This window comes from Amblyraja radiata, chromosome 30 (assembly GCF_010909765.2).
Source record: "Amblyraja radiata isolate CabotCenter1 chromosome 30, sAmbRad1.1.pri, whole genome shotgun sequence".
Taxonomy (NCBI): domain Eukaryota; kingdom Metazoa; phylum Chordata; class Chondrichthyes; order Rajiformes; family Rajidae; genus Amblyraja; species Amblyraja radiata.
In genome coordinates this window covers 778987-797912 of record NC_045985.1, presented here as the reverse complement: position 1 = coordinate 797912, position 18926 = coordinate 778987, and the positions used below count along the sequence as shown (strand labels likewise).

The following is an 18926-nucleotide window of genomic DNA, read 5'->3' as shown; positions in this document are numbered from 1 at the left end:
GAGGAAATGTGTGGTGTTATGTCTGTCTTGAAGCTGTCGTGGCACTGTAATTTCCTGTAAAGGATTATTAAAGGTATAATCAATTTACCATGTACGTCCTATTTTGATTTGTCCTGCCAAGATGTAGCACCTCACACTTATCAACATTAAACTCCATCTGCCATCTATCAGTCCACTCTTCCAAATGGCCTAAATATCTCTGTGGACTTTGGAAATCTACTTCATTATCCACAACACCACCTATCTTAGTATCATCTGCATACTTACTAATCCAATTTACCACACCATCATCCAGATCATTGATGTACATGACAATCAACAGTGGACCCAACACAGATCTCTGTGGCACCCCACTAGTCACTGGCCTCCAACCTGACAAACAGTTATCCACCATTACTCTCTGCCGTCTCCCATTCAGCCACTGTTGAATCCATCTTACTACTCCACCATTAATACCCAACAATTGAACCTTCTTAACCAACCTTCCATGTGGAACCTTGTCAAAGGCCTTACTGAAGTCCATATATACAACATCCACCGCTTTACCCTCATCAATTTCCCGAGTAACCTCTTCAAAAAATTCAAGAAGATTAGTCAAACATGACCTTCCAGGCACAAATCCATGTTGACTGTTCCTAATTAACCTACAAACCTGCACGTCTTTGGAGTGGGAGGAAACGGAAGATCTGGGTGGGAAGAGACTGGGTGGGATCAATGAATCCTGGGCACCAGTTAGGACTGCAAATATCCTGGACAGGCTCGGCTCATAAGACTAGCCTCCTGAAAGTAAGCATGCAGGTACAGCAGGCAGTGAAGAAAGCGAATGGCATGTTGGCCTTCACAACAAGAGGAGTTGAGGATAGGAGCAAAGAGGTCCTTCTGCAGTTGTACCGGGCCCTAGTGAGACCACACCTGGAGTATTGTGTGCAGTTTTGGTCTCCAAATTTGAGGAAGGACATTCTTAATATTGAGGGAGTGCAGCGTAGGTTTACACGGTTAATTCCCGGGATGGCGGGACTGTCATATGCTGAGAGAATGGAGCGGCTGGGCTTGTAGCTGGGAGTTTAGAAGGATGAGAGGCTATATTATTGAAACATAAAAGATTATTAAGGGTTTGGACCTGCTAGAGGCAGGAAACATGTTCCCGATGTTGGGGAAGTCCAGAACCAGGGGGCCACCGTTTAAGAATAAGGGATAGGCCATTTAGAACAGAGATGAGGAAACCCTTTTTTCACACTGAGAGTTGTGTATCTGTGGAATCAAGAGAGAGCTAGATAGGGCTCTTAAAGTTAGTGGAGTCAGGGGATATGGGGAGAAGGCAGGAACGGGGTACTGATTGTGGATGATCACATTGAATGGCGGTGCTGGCTGTAAGGGCCGAATGGCCTACTCCTGCACCCATTGTCTATGGTCTAATAGGTTTAAGGTGAGGGGGGAAAGATTTAATAGGAATCGGAGCGGGTAACGTCTTCATGCAAAGGGTGGTGGGTGTATGGAACGAGTTGCCAGAGGAGGTAGATGAGGCCGATACTATTGCAACGTTTAGGAAACATTTGGACAGGTACGTGGATAGGACAGGTTTAGAGGGATATGGACCAAATGCAGGCAGGTGGGACTAGTGTAGATGGGACATGTTGGCCGGTGTGGGCAAGTTGGGCCGAAGGGCCTGTTTCCACACTGTATCTATCACTCTATGACTAGAGTGTGGATTTTGTACAATGGCCCCTCTTGTTTACAGGATCAGTAGACTGTTTATGTACACTTGCTGACCTGGGGTACGGTAATACTCTACTGGACTGTTTGTAATCAAAAATATAATTTCAGTGTGTAGCATTTCACACCTGTGACAATAAAAGTGCCAATGAGATTCCGACAACTGCGTGCGTGTTCAATTTGTAAACTGAACAAAAACAGGAAGGGGGACCAGGAGGGGAGGTGATGGAACGGAGGTCTGGCCCACCGCACCCTCGAGGTCGGCTGTGGGAGGCTCCCACTTCTGTGGCGAGGAAGAGACCGTGTTCCACGTCTACGTGCAATGTGACAGGTTGCAGCCCCTGTTCGACTATGTGAAGGGGCTGCTCCTCAAGTATTGGCTACATTTTAGCCCCGCACTCCTGATATTTGGGCATCCGGTACAGAGGGGGGAGGGGGGTGGGGGATCTCCCTGTCCGTCTGCTCCTGGGCCTGGTCAAGATGGCCATTCGCGGGTCCAGTCAGCGGGCAGTCTATGGCCACACCGGGGTCGGCTGCCTGCCCCTTGTCTGGGCCCACATCCGTGCCTGCGTGTCCCTGGAGAGAGAACACACACGCGGTGTCCACGGGGACCCTGGAGACCGTACGTGAACGCTGGTCACCGCGGGAGGTTGAGTGTACTGTTGATAAAGTTGGCGTTATATTAATTTGTTGATCATTTGTTTGTACATAGGCAGACTTTGTTTGTGTTAATACTCTGTATGTTTAATTTTATTTTTGAATAAAAGTAATTGTATAATATAAAATAAAACGACGGGGAACAAAGGTGGACGGGCAAGGAGACATAGAAACATAGCTGCAGGAGGAGGCCATTCGGCCCTTCGAGCCAGCACCGTAATTCAATGTGATCATGGCTGATCATCCCCAATCAGTACCCCGTTCGTGCCTTCTCCCCATATCCCCTGACTCCGCTATCTTTAACTCTATCTAACTCTTTCTTGAAAGCATCCAGTGTATTGGCCTCCACTGCCTTCTGTGGCAGAGAATTCCACATTCACAACTTTCTGGGTGAAGAAGTTCGCTGTCTTTTCCTCCCTAGCGCGGACCCGGCAGAGTGGAGCTCAAACGCGGACCCGGCAGGGGATCGAGCGGACCCGGCAGAGTGGAGATCGAGCGCGGACCTGGGGGAGATACGCTGCCCCCATCGCTCTTGGTTCTCCCTACACGGTCCGCCCTGTAGTTTCCTGTACACGGTCCGCCCTATTGGGTCCGCACTACGTTGCTAGCGCCCACAGCGCTGCGTCCCCGCTTCGCTTTATTCCCCGGGGGGGAGATGAATGAACTGCCAGGGCCGGGTTAAGGCCTCTCGGCCCTGAACACAGAAAATATTACGGTGCCCCCCATATAGTGGAAACGACAACCTAGAAGGAAAGCAAACGAGGAACTGATCAAAGGTACACAAAAATGCTGGAGAAACTCAGCGGGTGCAGCAGCATCTATGGAGCGAAGGAAATAGGTGACGTTTCGGGCCGAAACCCTTCTTCAGACTGATAGGAGGTGGGGGGGGACGGGACTTCCAGCATCTGCAGTTCCTTCTTGAGGAACTGATCAATGCAGGTAGACAAAAATGCTGGAGAAACTCAGTGGGTGAGGCAGCATCTATGGAGCGAAGGAGGACAGGTTTCTGCCCGAAACGTTGCCTATTTCCTTCGCTCCATAGATGCAGCCTCACCCGCTGAGTTTCTCCAGCATTTTTGTCTACCTTTGATTTTTCGGCATCTGCAGTTCCTTCTTAAACAACTGATCAATGCAGACCTGGATGCTTTACGGGACCATTATCTCCCAATGGGGAATGCTTCTATTCAGGAGAAGTGGGACACGGTTGAAACCGAAATAAGGCAGATAATGGAGAGACATATTCCAAAAAACCAGCAGCCAAACCAAATACCCTCCCCTGGTTCACCAGACAATCACCACAGACTCAGATGTAAGAAACAGGGCATACAAACTATGAAGCAAAGAGGACACAAGACAGAGAAGATTGGGATTCCTTTGTGAATTGCCGGAGGGAATTAAGGAAAGCTCTGAATAAAGCTGAACAAGACTTTGTGTCAAACAACCTTACCACAGCAATGAAAGAAAACGTCAAGCAATTTTGGTCTTATATGAAACGTTTGGGTAACGGAGAGAAGGGAGTTGCAGACCTCATGGTGAACAACACAGTTGTAAGTGACGGGAAAGGGAAGGCCGAAGCACTTCATGCTCAATTCACCAGTGTATTTACGAGGGAAAACACATCATACATTCCATCGATGGGAACCAGTAACATAGAGGATATCCCTGAACTAGTGATCCATGAAGCAGGAGTACTAACACAACTACAGAACCTAATGCCAAACAAAGCAGCGGGCCCAGATCAGTTGGTTTCTAAAGATGTTCGCATAAAAAATAGCTCCCATACTCACTGATTTATTCCAGTCCTCAATAGATTGTGGGACACTATCACAACAGTGGAAGGAAGCAAACATCTGTGCAATATTTAAGGGCAATAAGGCTGCGCCTGAGAATTACAGACCAGTTTCACTGACCAGTGTTACATGTAAGATCATGGAACACATCATACACTCTCACATCATGGAACATTTAAAAAAGAATGGGATACTGGTGGACTCACAACATGGCTTCAGAGCAAAAGGTTCAACAGAAACACAACTTATTGTCACTATTGATGACATCACAAGGGCATTAGATAAGGGGAAATCTATACATTTGGCAATCCTGGACTTTTCGAAAGAGTTCGATAAAGTTCCTCATGAAAAGCTCCCAGCAAAACTGGATTACTATGGCATCAGAAATAGTCCACATAACAGGATTAGGGACTTTCTCACAAACCGGACACAGAGGGGGGCCTGTGAAGGAAACATTTCTTTAGAAGAACAAGTACTGTCAGGACTACCGCAAGGCACGGTCCGCGGGCCACTGTTGTTCCTGATGTACATTAATGATCTACCTGAACATATACATTGTAAAACAAGACTCTTCACAGATGATTGTCTTGTATATACACCTGTCACTGATGTAGAGGATATCAACTCCTTACATGAAGACCTTAAGTCCTTGGAATTATGGCAACACACATGGAAGATGAGCTTCAATCCAACCAAATGCTCAATTCAATGTAATTTCAAACAAGAAGAAAGCACCTACTTGAGACTACATCTTCAGTCGACAAATACTTCATTGTACAAGTTCACAACCATACCTTGGAGTTCATCTTGATGGCAAAATTTCGTGGAGGGAACACATGGACAACACGGCCACTAAAGCCAACCGGACACTAGGATTCCTTAGACAAAACCTCTGGTTCTGCCCAAAGGAAGTGAAAACCACAGCATATACAACATTGGTTAGACCCTTACTGGAATATGCTTCATGCACCTGGGACCCACACAAAACTGGTCATATCAACAAACTAGAAGGGGTACAGAGGAAAGCAGCACGCTCTTGCATTGGGAACTACAATAGAGGTAGCAGTGTCACCAGGTGCTGTCCGACCTGGAGCGGGAAACGCTGGAAACAAGAAGGGCAAGGAACAGACTAGCCATGTTGTACAAGATTCAACAGAGGATGGTGGGAATAACTGCAGATAGATACATAACATACTCAACATAAAGGGGAACAAGAAAAATAAATGATCTGTAAATAGAAACCCCATTCGCCAGGACAGATATATATAAAAACTCATTCTTTGTAAGAACCTTAAGGGAATGGAATAAACTAGACAACAATATAGTCAAATCAACTTCACTAGACAGTTTTAAGGGGGCACTAATAGCTCGTTAGTATGCACAACACATCCAAGTTGGCGATATGCAGAGTACTGCACTGCCGACTACAAATTCAGAAGGTTCTGAAGGAGAGTTAGATTTAGCTCTTTGGACTGAACCAGTGGTCACCAAACTATGGCCCGCCGCGAGAATTTATCTTAACACGTTCCATGCAGCCGGGCTATTTAGCGGGTACTGTGGTAGCGGATAAAACAGAGCCCCCACTTTCCCCGACCCCTCCCGTCTTTACTTGACTGGCGTTTTTCCCCTCAGGGATCCAACAGCTCCACGAGTAAATTTCCCTTTTTTGTCCTCCCGGGCCAGGGCATCGCCGCCCTGCGTCGGGGGGGGGGGGGAGGAGGAGATGGGCGTGCGTCCTGGATTGGGGGGGGGAGGAGGAGGGGGGGGGAGGAGAGGGGCGGGAGAGGGAGAGGGGGGGGGGAGGCGGGAGAGGGCGAGGGTGGGAAGGGACTAGATTCGGCAATCATTAGGGTCCAAAACTCGAAGTCGCCGGACTTTAGGACCCGGGAGCTCAGGACCCGCCAGTCGGGGCTGCTGCTGAACCCGCGGGAAGGGAGATTGTTTCAATCTTTATATTTTCACAAAAGTAATTTCTGTTCCGTTGCCGGACGCGGTTAACGCGTTAAAATGAACGGATCGACAGACAGACAGACAGCTCTGATTTCAGTTGCTGTTTATTTCACTCTTCCCACATTTACATTCCCCCTGGTTTTATTTCCGCGCTCACTGGGGTTTGTTTCACGACGCGGAATTTGGGGATTAAATGGGAGCCGTTCGTTCAGCGCCGACCTGTTGTCCACCGGGTTTCTGCCCCACAGCCCCTGAGCCCCGCTCCTGACGCCGGTCCCGGGACCCGACCCTTTTACACACCCGGAGCGGAACCGGAGCAGATTCTCAGCCACTGGTTTACATCCCAAGGCCAGAAGAAAGGATAAAGTTTCTCCGTGAATTTATTCCCAGTGAAGGTGTGGAGATGGGACTTGGTGTCCGCGTCGTAAAATGAAACTGTCCCGGACTCGTAACTGAGATAAACTCCCACCCTCCCGGGGATGGGACGGGCGGGGAGAGGGGATCGAGGGGAGGTGAATGCAACAAACCCGCCAACCCACCGCCTGATGCTCCAGACTCCAGTCTCCGGGGTCAGGTCGTCATCTCCCTTCCTCTCCACAGACTCTGCGGCGACTCCCAGACTCCAGTCCCGACTCCCCGCCACCTCCACCTCCCAGTAATGTCTCCCCGATGTGAATCCCTCCGATCCCAGCACACACCCATACACTGTAAACCTCTTCCCGGTGTCAGGGAGACTCCTCACGGTCCCGGTCCATCTCACCCTCTTCCGATCCTCAGACACCTCGAGCCACGCATGCGCTGTTTCCACATCCAGGGTGACGGAGACTGGGGGGAGAAGCAGAGAATCAGAGAGTCCCCGGGGGTCGGGGGGAGACTCGGGCACAGGCGGGCGGACAACTGAAACCTTGTCCGGGGATTAATCCACAACAACATCGGATGGATAACAGACATCTTTCCGGGAGTTTGTCAACCGGGCAGGAGAGGGGGAATTCCACGGGTTATCGGGAACGGGAGGGGGCGGTGTGTGCGGACGGGGAAAACGAATGCAGAAAGTGAGGATGAACGAGAGATTGCGAGTGGGGATGGAGAAATATGGCGGGTATTCAAATATCTTGCCAGTAGACGACGAGGGCGGGACAGATTGGAAGATGAGGAGACGGAAGCGAGTGGTGATTAGAGGTGGTTAAAGATGATGTGGTGATATGGGGCGGAGTTGCCGTGATCACACTGAATAGGAGTGGAATGGAATCATTACATCTAAGAGGCATTAGCAAACGACGTGTGGAATAATACGGTTCTAATGTGGGCAAATGGGATTTGTGCGGCTGGGAAAAAAGGTGGACAAGCATGTGATGGGCCGAAGGGCCTGACTGTATAATGTACAACCATGGCTCTCTGGCTCCAAGAGCACTGAATGACTGATTATCCACAGCCACTGGTGCAGGGGAAACAACCTCCCTGCATCCAGCCCATGGAGCCCTGTAAGGACTTTGTGTTTCACTGAGATCTCCTCTAATACACCTGAACTCTCGAGTACACAGGCCTAGTCTACGCAATTTCACCCAGCACAGCAAACTCATTCACCCAGGAACAAGTGTTTAAGAAGGAACTGCAGATGCTGAAAATCGAAGGTAGACAAAAATGCTGGAGAAACTCAGCGGGTGAGGCAGCATCTATGGAGCGAAGGAATAGGCGACGTTTCGGGTTGAGACCCTTCTTCATCCTCACCGGCTGAGTTTCTCCAGCATTTTAGTCTCCCACCCAGGAACAAGGATTTGTTCAAGTGCAAACAAACTTCGCTCTGTCTCTGTGGTGCTTCCCCCAGAGTCCATTAAAAACATAGAAAATAGGTGCAGGAGTAGGCCATTCGGCCCTTCGAGCCTGCACTGCCATTCAATATGATCATGGCTGATCATCCAACTCAGTATCCTGTACCTGCCTTCTCTCCATACCCCCTGATCCCTTTAGCCACAAGGGCCACATCTAACTCCCTCTTAAATATAGCCAATGAACTGGCCTCAACTACCTTCTGTGGCATAGAATTCCAGAGATTCACCACTCTCTGTGTGAAATTTCTTTTCCTCATCTCGGTCCTAAAAGATTCCCCCCTGATCCTTAAACTGTGACCCCTTGTTCTGGACTTCCCCAACATCGGGAACAATCTTCCTGCATCTAGCCTGTCCAACCCCTTAAGAATTTTATGTTTCTATAAGATCCCCCCTCAATCTTCTAAATTCTAGCGAGTTAGTCTTTAACATTAATCACATATAAGTATTGCAGAAAGATGTCTTAAAAAGAACAATGGAAAAGATATTAGTTTTACCTCGGTTGATGATATCAGATGTTTCTCTCAATGCCATGTTGTAGAAAAAGGTGCGATCAAACTTTTCAATGGGCAACGCGCCATCTACCACCAACATTGTTTTGGTTTCATCACTAACCCTGCAAATATTTAACAGCTGGTTAGTAACTGAGCATGAGCTGTTTTTTTGAGCTGTACTATAAAAACAAACATTGTTTCAGTCAAAAGCATGTCCTACCTGCTCTTGCGACCAGCTTCCTCCTGAAATAAATAAAACACAAATCTCAATAGACTGAGATGGATCGTCATGATCCCGACGGCGGGTATTTCACCAAATTGCTACAGAAAAACCCTCTGATAATTCCCATTTCCCAACTCTTTGCCGCTGTCACACAGACAGAAAGTGGATATTGTCGTAGAGACATTGAACACGGGGGAAAGCATTAGGAATGTTGATGAAAATAACTGCGAGTATGCAACTTATGAGTAAGACCGGGCAGGTCGTGCGGTTTTATCTGGAGAAGATGTCAGAGATTATAGGATGGAATATTTTAGGATCAGCGGCGGATTTAAATGGGTGGGGGTTGGAAATATTATCACTACCTGTGGGGAGAAGAAAATTAAAACCTGAAATGTATGATGGCCTTTAATAAATTCCACAAGTGCTGCAGTAAAGAGAACGTGGAACTCAGCGGACTGCCTGTAGACAATATTGCAGATAAATTTAAGTTGAAGTGGGATAAATACATGAGGATTCCTGGAATTTGGGGAATTGTTGTTGGATATGTGAGTAGATGGAACAGATGGAACTTTGACACCGTTCTGAATTACTGGTAAATGATGCATTTATTTCCGAAACTTAACCCACCACTTTGTGACTGTGCACTGTCACTTCACCAAACTGTAGTGTAACCCCCTCACCTTCAGAAATATCACGCCATCCTTGTGGTCTATCTGTTCCTGTAACTTTGAGAGTTCCTCCTGAATGGAATTTAAATTCTCTTGAATTTCTTGAAGATTTTTCTCCATTGTTTTTACAATCTTCGCCTCTTCTTCCCGGATATCTCCGAGTAAGCGCTGCTCTTTCACAGTGAGAATCTGGTGCAGTTCAGCAAACTGGGATGTGACCTGTGACTGAAGGTTGTGTGACTCTTCCTGTCAGATGAAAGATGAGAATCAATATATTATGTCACTCTGCTGTGTTTCCTAATGACATGGAAGGTGACATATGTCTAATCAATGTCGAGTTCTGGAGTGCAGAAATATGCCATTCGGCCCAACATGTCTATGCTGGGCTCTGTACGTATCTACATTAATTCAATTTACTTGTATATAATCCGCTCCTTTCATCACCGTGGCAATTCAAGAGCTCGTCTTGATAATTCTGAAATATTTGGTGAATATTTGGTGAATGTAACGTACACTCACAACATTCCCATTTCCAAGGTACAATTCTCTGCAACTTATTCCATTTCATGTGTCCATTAATCCTCAGTGGACAGAACCAGGTCACCAGAACTAGCAGACAGCAGCACCACTTAGAATGACAGACTTCATAGAGTCATACAGCAAGGGGCGGGATGATAATCCAGGTTTGTATTGGTTATCGGAGAGGAATTTGCTTGGACTTCAAGCTGATGAAGAAAAATCGATCTGCAATCCCGCTCCCTTTTTTGAAAAAAAGGTTGCTGGGCGAATGCATCATTGGATTGAAGTTAAACGTGACTTCTAATGCCTTCAACACCTTCAACATCACGGATCGCAAGTGCGGGACAAAACAAAAGGTATGTCGTCTATTTCCCATCTTAACTTGCTTTTGGTGTGGTTTCATTGTAATCAGATGATGCGAAATATCTGATTTTCATTTAGGCCCCGATGCGATATTGGCTGTGCCTTGCCTGCCAATCGGGGCTTAAATCACGGCAGCGACCACATGCCAATCGATCACAATCCAGAAACTGCTACTCTCAAGATAATCAAATTCATTATTTTTTTTCACAATCATGTCATAAGAGTCATGTCTAAATCATCTATATTTAGTGTTATAATCTATCCGTGATCAATATTTTCCATACTAAATAACTGAAAACTTCCACAGTAAAGTTTTAGTGAGATATTTAGTATGAAAATATTGACCATGGATAGACAATAACACTAAATATAGAAAATGTAGATGTTGTTATGACATAATTGAGCAAAAAATAATGATTTTGATTATCTTGAGAGTGGATGTTTCTGGATTTGGAACAAATGTCTGTGCAAAATGCCCCTTGTCTGCTGCAGTGTTATATCCAACATAGGAAAATTTATGGGAATTAAACATAGAAACATAGAAACATAGAAATTAGGTAGGCCATTCGGCCCTTCGAGCCTGCACCGCCATTCAATATGATCATGGCTGATCATCCAACTCTGTATCCCGTACCTGCCTTCTCTCCATACCCTCTGATCCCCCTAGCCACAAGGGCCACATCTAACTCCCTCTTAAATATAGCCAATGAACTGGCCTCGACTACCCTCTGTGGCAGAGAGTTCCAGAGATTCACCACTCTTTGTGTGAAAAAAGTTCTTCTCATCTCGGTTTTAAAGGATTTCCCCCTTATCCTTAAGCTGTGACCCCTTGTCCTGGACTTCCCCAACATCGGGAGCAATCTTCCTGCATCTAGCCTGTCCAACCCGTTAAGAATTTTATAAGTTTCTATAAGATCCCCTCTCAATCTCCTAAATTCCAGAGAGTATAAACCAAGTCTATCCAGTCTTTCTTCATAAGGCAGTCCTGACATCCCAGGAATCAGTCTGGTGAACCTTCTCTGCACTCCCTCTATGGCAATAATGTCCTTCCTCAGATTTGGAGACCAAAACTGTACGCAATACTCCAGGTGTGGTCTCACCAAGACCCTGTACAACTGCAGTAGAACCTCCCTGCTCCTATACTCAAATCCTTTTGCTATGAAAGCTAACATACCATTCGCTTTCTTCACTGCCTGCTGCACCTGCATGCCTACTTTCAATGACTGGTGTACCATGACACCCAGGTCTTGCTGCATCTCCCCTTTTCCTAGTCGGCCACCATTTAGATAATAGTCTGCTTTCCTGTTTTTGCCACCAAAATGGATAACCTCACATTTATCCACGTTATACTGCATCTGCCAAACATTTGCCCACTCACCCAGCCTATCCAAGTCACCTTGCAGTCTCCTAGCATCCTCCTCACAGCTATCAATACTGAACCCCCAATGCCGTGTGCTTTAAGTTTGTATACTAATCTCTTATGTGGGACCTTGTCGAAAGCCTTCTGGAAGTCCAGATACACCACATCCACTGGTTCTCCCCTATCCACGCTACTAGTTACATCCTCGAAAAAGTCTATAAGATTCGTCAGACATGATTTACCTTTCGTAAATCCATGCTGACTTTGTCCAATGATTTCACCACTTTCCAAATGTGCTGCTATCCCATCTTTAATAACTGACTCTAGCAGTTTCCCCACTACCGATGTTAGACTAACTGGTCTGTAATTCCCCGTTTTCTCTCTCCCTCCCTTCTTAAAAAGTGGGGTTACGTTTGCTACCCGCCAATCCTCAGGAACTTCTCCAGAATCTAAAGAGTTTTGAAAGATTATTACTAATGCATCCACTATTTCTGGAGCTACTTCCTTAAGTACTCTGGGATGCAGCCTATCTGGCCCTGGGGATTTATCGGCCTTTAATCCATTCAATTTACCCAACACCACTTCCCGGCTAACCTGGATTTCACTCAATTCCTCCAACTCCTTTGACCCGCGGTCCCCTGCTATTTCCGGCAGATTATTTATGTCTTCCTTAGTGAAGACGGAACCAAAGTAGTTATTCAATTGGTCTGCCATATCCTTGTTCCCCATGATCAACTCACCTGTTTCTGACTGCAAGGGACCTACATTTGTTTTAACTAATCTCTTTCTAAACATTCAATTCCTTCCGTTTGGCATAGAATTTCATGACAAAGTGAGATTTAAAAATCATGTTATATTGTGAATTCTTGTGTGAATGGGATCAGTTTGTTATTTGGATACTTTGGCTATTTAAACAATTATTTATAGATAGATGTTTAGATCTAGTAATTGAAATTAGATGAATGTAATTGATTTGATGACACTGATGAATATGAATTATTTGGGGGGGGGTGGTTATTGACTATTTGTTTTAATGTAACAATAATATTAAAGTTCTGATCTTGAGAATATTCATATTTTTGAATTTTCAAGGCAGTCTGGGTGTTTATTACTATTTCCGTCACAACGGGTAATTTTGTATTTAGCTACTTAATTAGGTAATTAACTAATTATATACTTTAATATCAGGCCATCCAAGTAAGATGTATCATTTGTTTCAGAATACTTCCATCTATAATAACTGGAAATTTCATTCAGTTATCTTAATTTTTAAGAACGTTATGGGCTTTTATGTAAACTGACTGTCCTCGATCACAGCTTTTGTGTTAAGTCAATGGAAAAGCAATAACACAAAGATGCTAATTTCCGAGTATGAAAATGACCATAACTTTTTTTAATACTGAAGATATGAAAGTGAATTAGGTGTCAAATGAAAGTTATTTTTACGCTTTATCTTTTTTTGTTTTTGTTTATTTTATTAGAAGTTAATACAATACAGTGGCACCTAATTTTAGGTGCCAACTATGTCATACCGTAATCCATTCCATGTACAACTTCTAGTTTTATGTTATGAGAAGGAAGTAAGCAAGACAAGAAAAAGAAAACAATAGAAAGGGGAAAGAGTGGAAAAATAGATGGTAGAGAGTAGAAAAATGTGAAGTGTGTATATAAAAAATAAAAATGAAAAAAGAAAAGGTGGAAAGTAGAAATAGAAGAGAAGGCCCCTTAAAAGAAAAATTTTCAAATCTATATTCGGAGATGTAGATCTATCCACGTCATGAACTGAAATCAGCAATCCTTATGGTACCGCTGCATCACATGATTCCAAAAAGTCGATGAAAGGAGACCAACTCCTTAAGAATTGGTCATATTTATCTATTAATCAGAGTCTCATTTCTTCAAGGCGTGCTATGTCCATCATATTCCTAATCCACATTTTAACAGTTGGTATGGTTGTATTTTTCCAAAATTTAAGTATCAATTTCTTTCCAATTATTAACCCATAATTAAAAAAAACATTTCGGTCTTTATTTAAATTGGTATCTTCTCCTATTATTCCAAATATAATCCATTCCATTTTGGGTTCTATTCTTGACTTGAAGAGCTTTGTAAATATATCAAATATATCACTCCAAAATTTATTCAACTTTGTACATCCTACAAATGAATGTGTTATATTAGCGTTTTGAAACAAACATTTATCGCATCTGGGAGAGACGTTTGGATAAAATTTATTCAACCTCGTTTTTGAATAATATAGTCTATGTAATAATTTGCATTGAATTAAATTATGTCTTGTATTAATAGAACAGTTATGTGTATTCATCAAATACTTTTCCCATCAATCCTTTGAGATCTTTATCATTAGCTCATGTTCCCAATCTTCCCTTAGTGCTTCTGTTGAGGGTGATTCTCTATATAATATATTATTATAAAAGTATGATATTAATTTTTGTGAATCAGCCTTAATATTCATTGCTTCTTCTAAAGGGTCTAAAAATATAGTTTGAAATCTATGTGTATATTTCTTCATAAAGTCACATACCTGTATATATTTAAAATATTGATTATCCTTCAATTTAAATTTAAATTTTAATTGTTGAAATGATAACAGTTTACCCAATTCATACATATCCCCTACTTTCCTAATCCCCAGTCTATCCCATTGTTGATATGTGTTGTCGATGAGAGAAGGTTTGAGAAGGTTTGAATGCGGGGTTGTTCAATAGTGGGGTTAGTACTGATAAACTATTTAATTTCAAGGATACTTTTATTTGTTTCCAAATTCTTATCATATTGTGAATAATTGGGTTCTTCTTATATATTATACTATTCAATTTTATCGGTGAGAGCAGGATCGTTCCTAAATCGTGCGGATAGCACTCCTCTTTCTCCATTCTTATCCACTCCAACTGCTGAATGGAACTATCCAGCCAGTACATTATGTTCTTAATATGCACTGCCCAGTAGTAATACATAAAGTTAGGTAATGATAAACCCCCAACTTCTTAGATTTGCACAAATGCTTTCGTTGAATTCTATGTGTTCTGTAATAACCATATAACCATATAACAATTACAGCACGGAAACAGGCCATCTCGACCCTTCTAGTCCGTGCCGAACACATAATCTCCCCTAGTCCCATATACCTGCGCTCAGACCATAACCCTCCATTCCTTTCCCATCCATATAACTATCCAATTTATTTTTAAATGATAAAAACGAACCTGCCTCCACCACCTTCACTGGAAGCTCATTCCACACAGCTACCACTCCCTGAGTAAAGAAGTTCCCCCTCATGTTACCCCTAAACTTCAGTCCCTTAATTCTCAAGTCATGTCCCCTTGTTTGAAACTTCCCTACTCTCAGTGGGAAAAGCTTTTCCACGTCAACTCTGTCTATCCCTCTCATCATTTTAAAAACCTCTATCAAGTCCCCCCTTAACCTTCTGCGCTCCAAAGAATAAAGCCCTAACTTGTTCAACCTTTCTCTGTAACTTAGTTGCTGAAACCCAGGCAACATTCTAGTAAATCTCCGCTGTACTCTCTCTATTTTGTTGACATCCTTCCTATAATTAGGCGACCAAAATTGTACACCATACTCCAGAATTGGCCTCACCAATGCCTTGTACAATTTTCACATTACATCCCAACTTCTATACTCAATGCTCTGATTTATAAAGGCCAGCACACCAAAAGCTTTCTTTACCACCCTATCTACATGAGATTCCACTTTCAGGGAACTGTGCACAGTTATTCCCAGATCCCCCTGTTCACCTACATTCTTCAATTCCCTACCATTTACCATGTACGTCCTATTTTGATTTGTCCTGCCAAGATGTAGCACCTCACACTTATCAGCATTAAACTCCATCTGCCATTTTTCAGCCCACTCTTCCAACTGGCATAAATCTCTCTGTAGACTTTGAAACTCTACTTCATTACCCGCAACCCCACTTATCTTAGTATCATCTGCATACTTACTAATCCAATTTACCACACCATCGTCCAGATCATTGATGTACATGACAAACAACAGTGGACCCAACACAGATCCCTGTGGCACCCCACTCGTCACTGGCCTCCAACCTGACAAACAACCATCCACCATTACTCTCTGGCATCTCCCATTCAGCCACTGTTGAATCCATCTTGCTACTCCACCATTAATACCCAACCATTGAACCTTCTTAACCAACCTTCCATGAGGAACCTTGTCAAAGGCCTTACTGAAGTCCATATACACAACATCCACTGCTTTACCCTCATCAATTTCCCGAGTAACATCTTCAAAAAATTCAAGAAGATTAGTTAAACATGACCTTCCAGGCACAAATCCATGTTGACTGTTCCTAATCAGACCCTGTTTATCCAGATGCTTATATATATTATCTCTAAGTATTCTAAGTCTAAGTAATCCCATATAAATTTAGTGATAGTGGAATCTAGTTTTTGGAAAAAATATTTTGGAATATATATTGGGATCGCTTGAAACAAATATATTAATTGTGGTAAGAAAGTCATTTTTATAGCGTTAATTCTACCTATCAATGAGAGCGGAAGTGTTTTCCAAAATTTAATAATATCATTCAGTTTATTTAATAGTGGTATAAAATTGGCACTAAATAATGATTTGTGTCTTCTCGTAATTTGAATACCCAGATACTTGAATTTTTCTGTTGCAACTTTGAAGGGGAATTTTAGTAAGTGTCTCGAATCCTGTGGTTTTAAAGACATAATTTCGCGTTTATTCCAATTTATTCTATATCCTGAAAAAGAGCCAAATTCCTCAATTAGTGTTAATAAGGTGGGTATACTCGTTTGTGTATCAGTAATATATAAAAGAATATCATCAGCATATAATGAAATTTTATTCTTTGAATCCTTAGTGTTATATCCGTGAATATTCGGGTGATTTCTAAACCTTTCGGCCAATGGTTCTATCATAAGGGTAAATAGCAATGGTGATAAGGCACACCCTTGCCTATTACCCCTTGATAAGTAGGTCTTTTTACGCTTTATCTGATGGGATAACTTACAGGCTTGATTTTTTAAATCTCAGAATGTTGTAACATTCCTATGTAGTGGTGCCAAATTATTGCACACATCACAGGGATGGAATCTACACAAGAACATTAAATCGGCAATACAAACCTGAACTTCACAAATGTTGTCTTTCTGTTCCTGCTCCTCTTCCTGGATGTCTGATTCCTTTTCTGTGAGAGATTCGAAGGTAGATTTCACCTGACCCTGGGGTTGGGATTCAGATCAGAGAATAAAAATGTCACAAAATGAACACGACATGACACAATGATGTGATCAGAATCGGTTTGCTTTTACCTTGTACATTTCAACAGCTTCATCTAGCGGCATGAAGCTGTGAGACTTGTGTTCCCGCCCAGCTGCACAAACCAAACAGATCAGCTTCTTGTCCGTTTCACAAAACAGCTTCAGTTCTTCCTGATGTTTCTCGCACTGAAGTTTACTTTTCTTCTCTGTCTGATTCAGGCTCAGTGTTCGAGCTTTCTCAGACAGTCTTGCCAAGGCCCGATTCACCCTGAGGGTGCGGTCTGTAAATTCCTCTCTACATTCCGGGCAGGAGTTTCTCTGCTCTCTGTCCCAACTCTGTGTGATACAGGGGCGGCAGAAGTTGTGCCCACACTCCAGTGACACCGGATCGGTGAAGAAATCCAGGCAGATGGGACAAACTGCCTCCTCGGTTAAACTCTCGACCGGGTCTTTCGCAGCCATGTTAAGTCCGCCCCTCTCTGTTAAGTCCTCCACTTCCTGGTTCAAAGTGTTTTCCACTGCGCGCGCTGCCGTCTCGGGGCTTGAATGTTATTTGGCTGCAAGTGTTGAGTGTTCAGTGTCCTGGCCGCTCCCAACTAATCTCACATGAGGGAGGGGTCAGTTAGACATTAAACTGCATCTGCCATGTGTCTGTCCACTCCCCCAACCTGTCTGTCACCCTTCATCCTCGTAGCATCCTCCTCACAGTTCACACTGACACCCAGCTTTGTGCCATCTCCTCTCTTTCGCACCTCCTATCCCTCTCTCTCTCCCCTTCCCCCACTGACACATCTCCTCCACCCCTGACTCACCCGCTCCGCCCCTTCCGCTCTCCCCGCTTCTCCCGCCCCTGTCCCCTCCCCACTCCTCGCTTCTCCCCGCCCCTCTCACCTCTCCCCGCTTCTCCCGCCCCACTCCCCGTCCCCTCTCCCCGGTTCTCCCCGCCCCTCTCCCCGTCCCCTCTCCCCTCTCACTTTCCCTGGGCTCCGGCTTCCCGTCTTCCTTCCTCCCTTACACTTCCCACTCCCCACCCACCACTCGCCTGCACCGACGCTTCCCTCTCTCTGCCCCAGCCCAGCGGGCCGTTTGATTCGGTGAGGTTTCCCCAGAAGCCTGGAGCCGGCGCCCGTAGTGGAGACGTGACCGGGACACGGTGAAGGATGCGGCCCTCTGACTGCAAGGCAGCGGGACAGCTGCGGCTGCTGACAGGGACAGAGAGAGAGGCCGCTCGGCCCGCGCGTTGCTGCTGTCCGCTGAGTCGGGAATGGACAATTGTCAGTAAAATGAGGAACTCAGCGGGTCGGGCAGCATCTGTGGAGGGAATGGACAGGCGATCCTTCAGACTGATGGGGGAGTGAGAGAAAGCTGGAACAGAGAGGCGTGTGTGTGTGGGGTGGAGGGGGTGGGGGTGGGGGGAGGGGGGGGGGGGGGTGATGCCTGTCAAGTGATTGGTGGAAGAAGGAACTGCAGATGCTGGTTTAAACCGAAGATAGACACAAAAAGCTGGAGTAACTCAGCGGGACAGGCAGCATCTGTGGAGAGAAGGAACGGGTCGAAGAAGGGTCTCGACCGCTGAGTTACACCAGCATTTTGTGTCGATCTTAAGTGATGGGTGGATACAGGTGAGGGGGTGATCAGTGGGTGGAATAAGTGACAATGACTAGAGGTGAAAATGAGACAAAATGATGTCAGATGAGGAGAGAAGAGGAGTGAAATGTAAAGCCGGAGGGAGGGAGAGATGGTGGGGGGATGGGGCGTGATGGGGGGTGGGGGGGGGGGGGGTGGATAACAGTGAAATGTGGGTCTTGGAGATGGGAGGTGAGCGGGTTGAAGAGGGGAAAGGAGCAGGGTGACTGGGGAGGGGTGGGAGATGATGACAGAAATGTGTGCTCAAATTTCCAGTCATCTCCCCACCCCACCCCTCCCTCACTTTCCCCTTTCCCTCCCCCGACAAAATCTGTGTGGGCATCTGATCTTCTAGAGGTGTATTGATCTTATAGAGGTGTATAAAAGCATGAGAGGAATAGATCAGGTAGACGCACAGAGTCTCTTGCCCAGAGTAGGGGAATCGAGGA

The 18926-nt window shown here is 44.8% G+C and overlaps 1 protein-coding gene across 1 annotated transcript; it reads right to left on the bottom strand.

The window, feature by feature from the left end:
- Nucleotides 1-4962: 4962 nt before the first annotated feature.
- On the bottom strand, nucleotides 4963-17313 carry LOC116989895 (E3 ubiquitin-protein ligase TRIM39-like). Its single transcript, XM_033047450.1, has 9 exons — nucleotides 17272-17313; nucleotides 16903-17061; nucleotides 16717-16812; nucleotides 9535-9567; nucleotides 9334-9360; nucleotides 8651-8673; nucleotides 8434-8552; nucleotides 6451-6935; nucleotides 4963-5058 (listed from the first exon to the last, which is right to left on the bottom strand). The coding sequence occupies exons 1-9, from the start codon at nucleotides 17311-17313 to the stop codon at nucleotides 4963-4965; spliced, it is 1080 nt and encodes a 359-aa protein (XP_032903341.1).
- Between the last annotated feature and the right edge of the window lie 1613 nt (nucleotides 17314-18926).

Bases quoted from the DNA above. Each gene is read 5' to 3' on its own strand.
- LOC116989895 (XM_033047450.1), bottom strand. From the start codon at position 17,313: ATGGCTGCGAAAGACCCGGTCGAGAGTTTAACCGAGGAGGCA. The intron at 17,062-17,271 runs GTTTGTCCCATC...AGCCTGAATCAG, and splicing joins AGAGTTTAACCGAGGAGGCA to ACAGAGAAGAAAAGTAAACT. The intron at 8,674-9,333 runs GTGAGGGGGTTA...TATTTATTTCAG, and splicing joins ATGGCGTGATATTTCTGAAG to GAGGAAGCTGGTCGCAAGAG.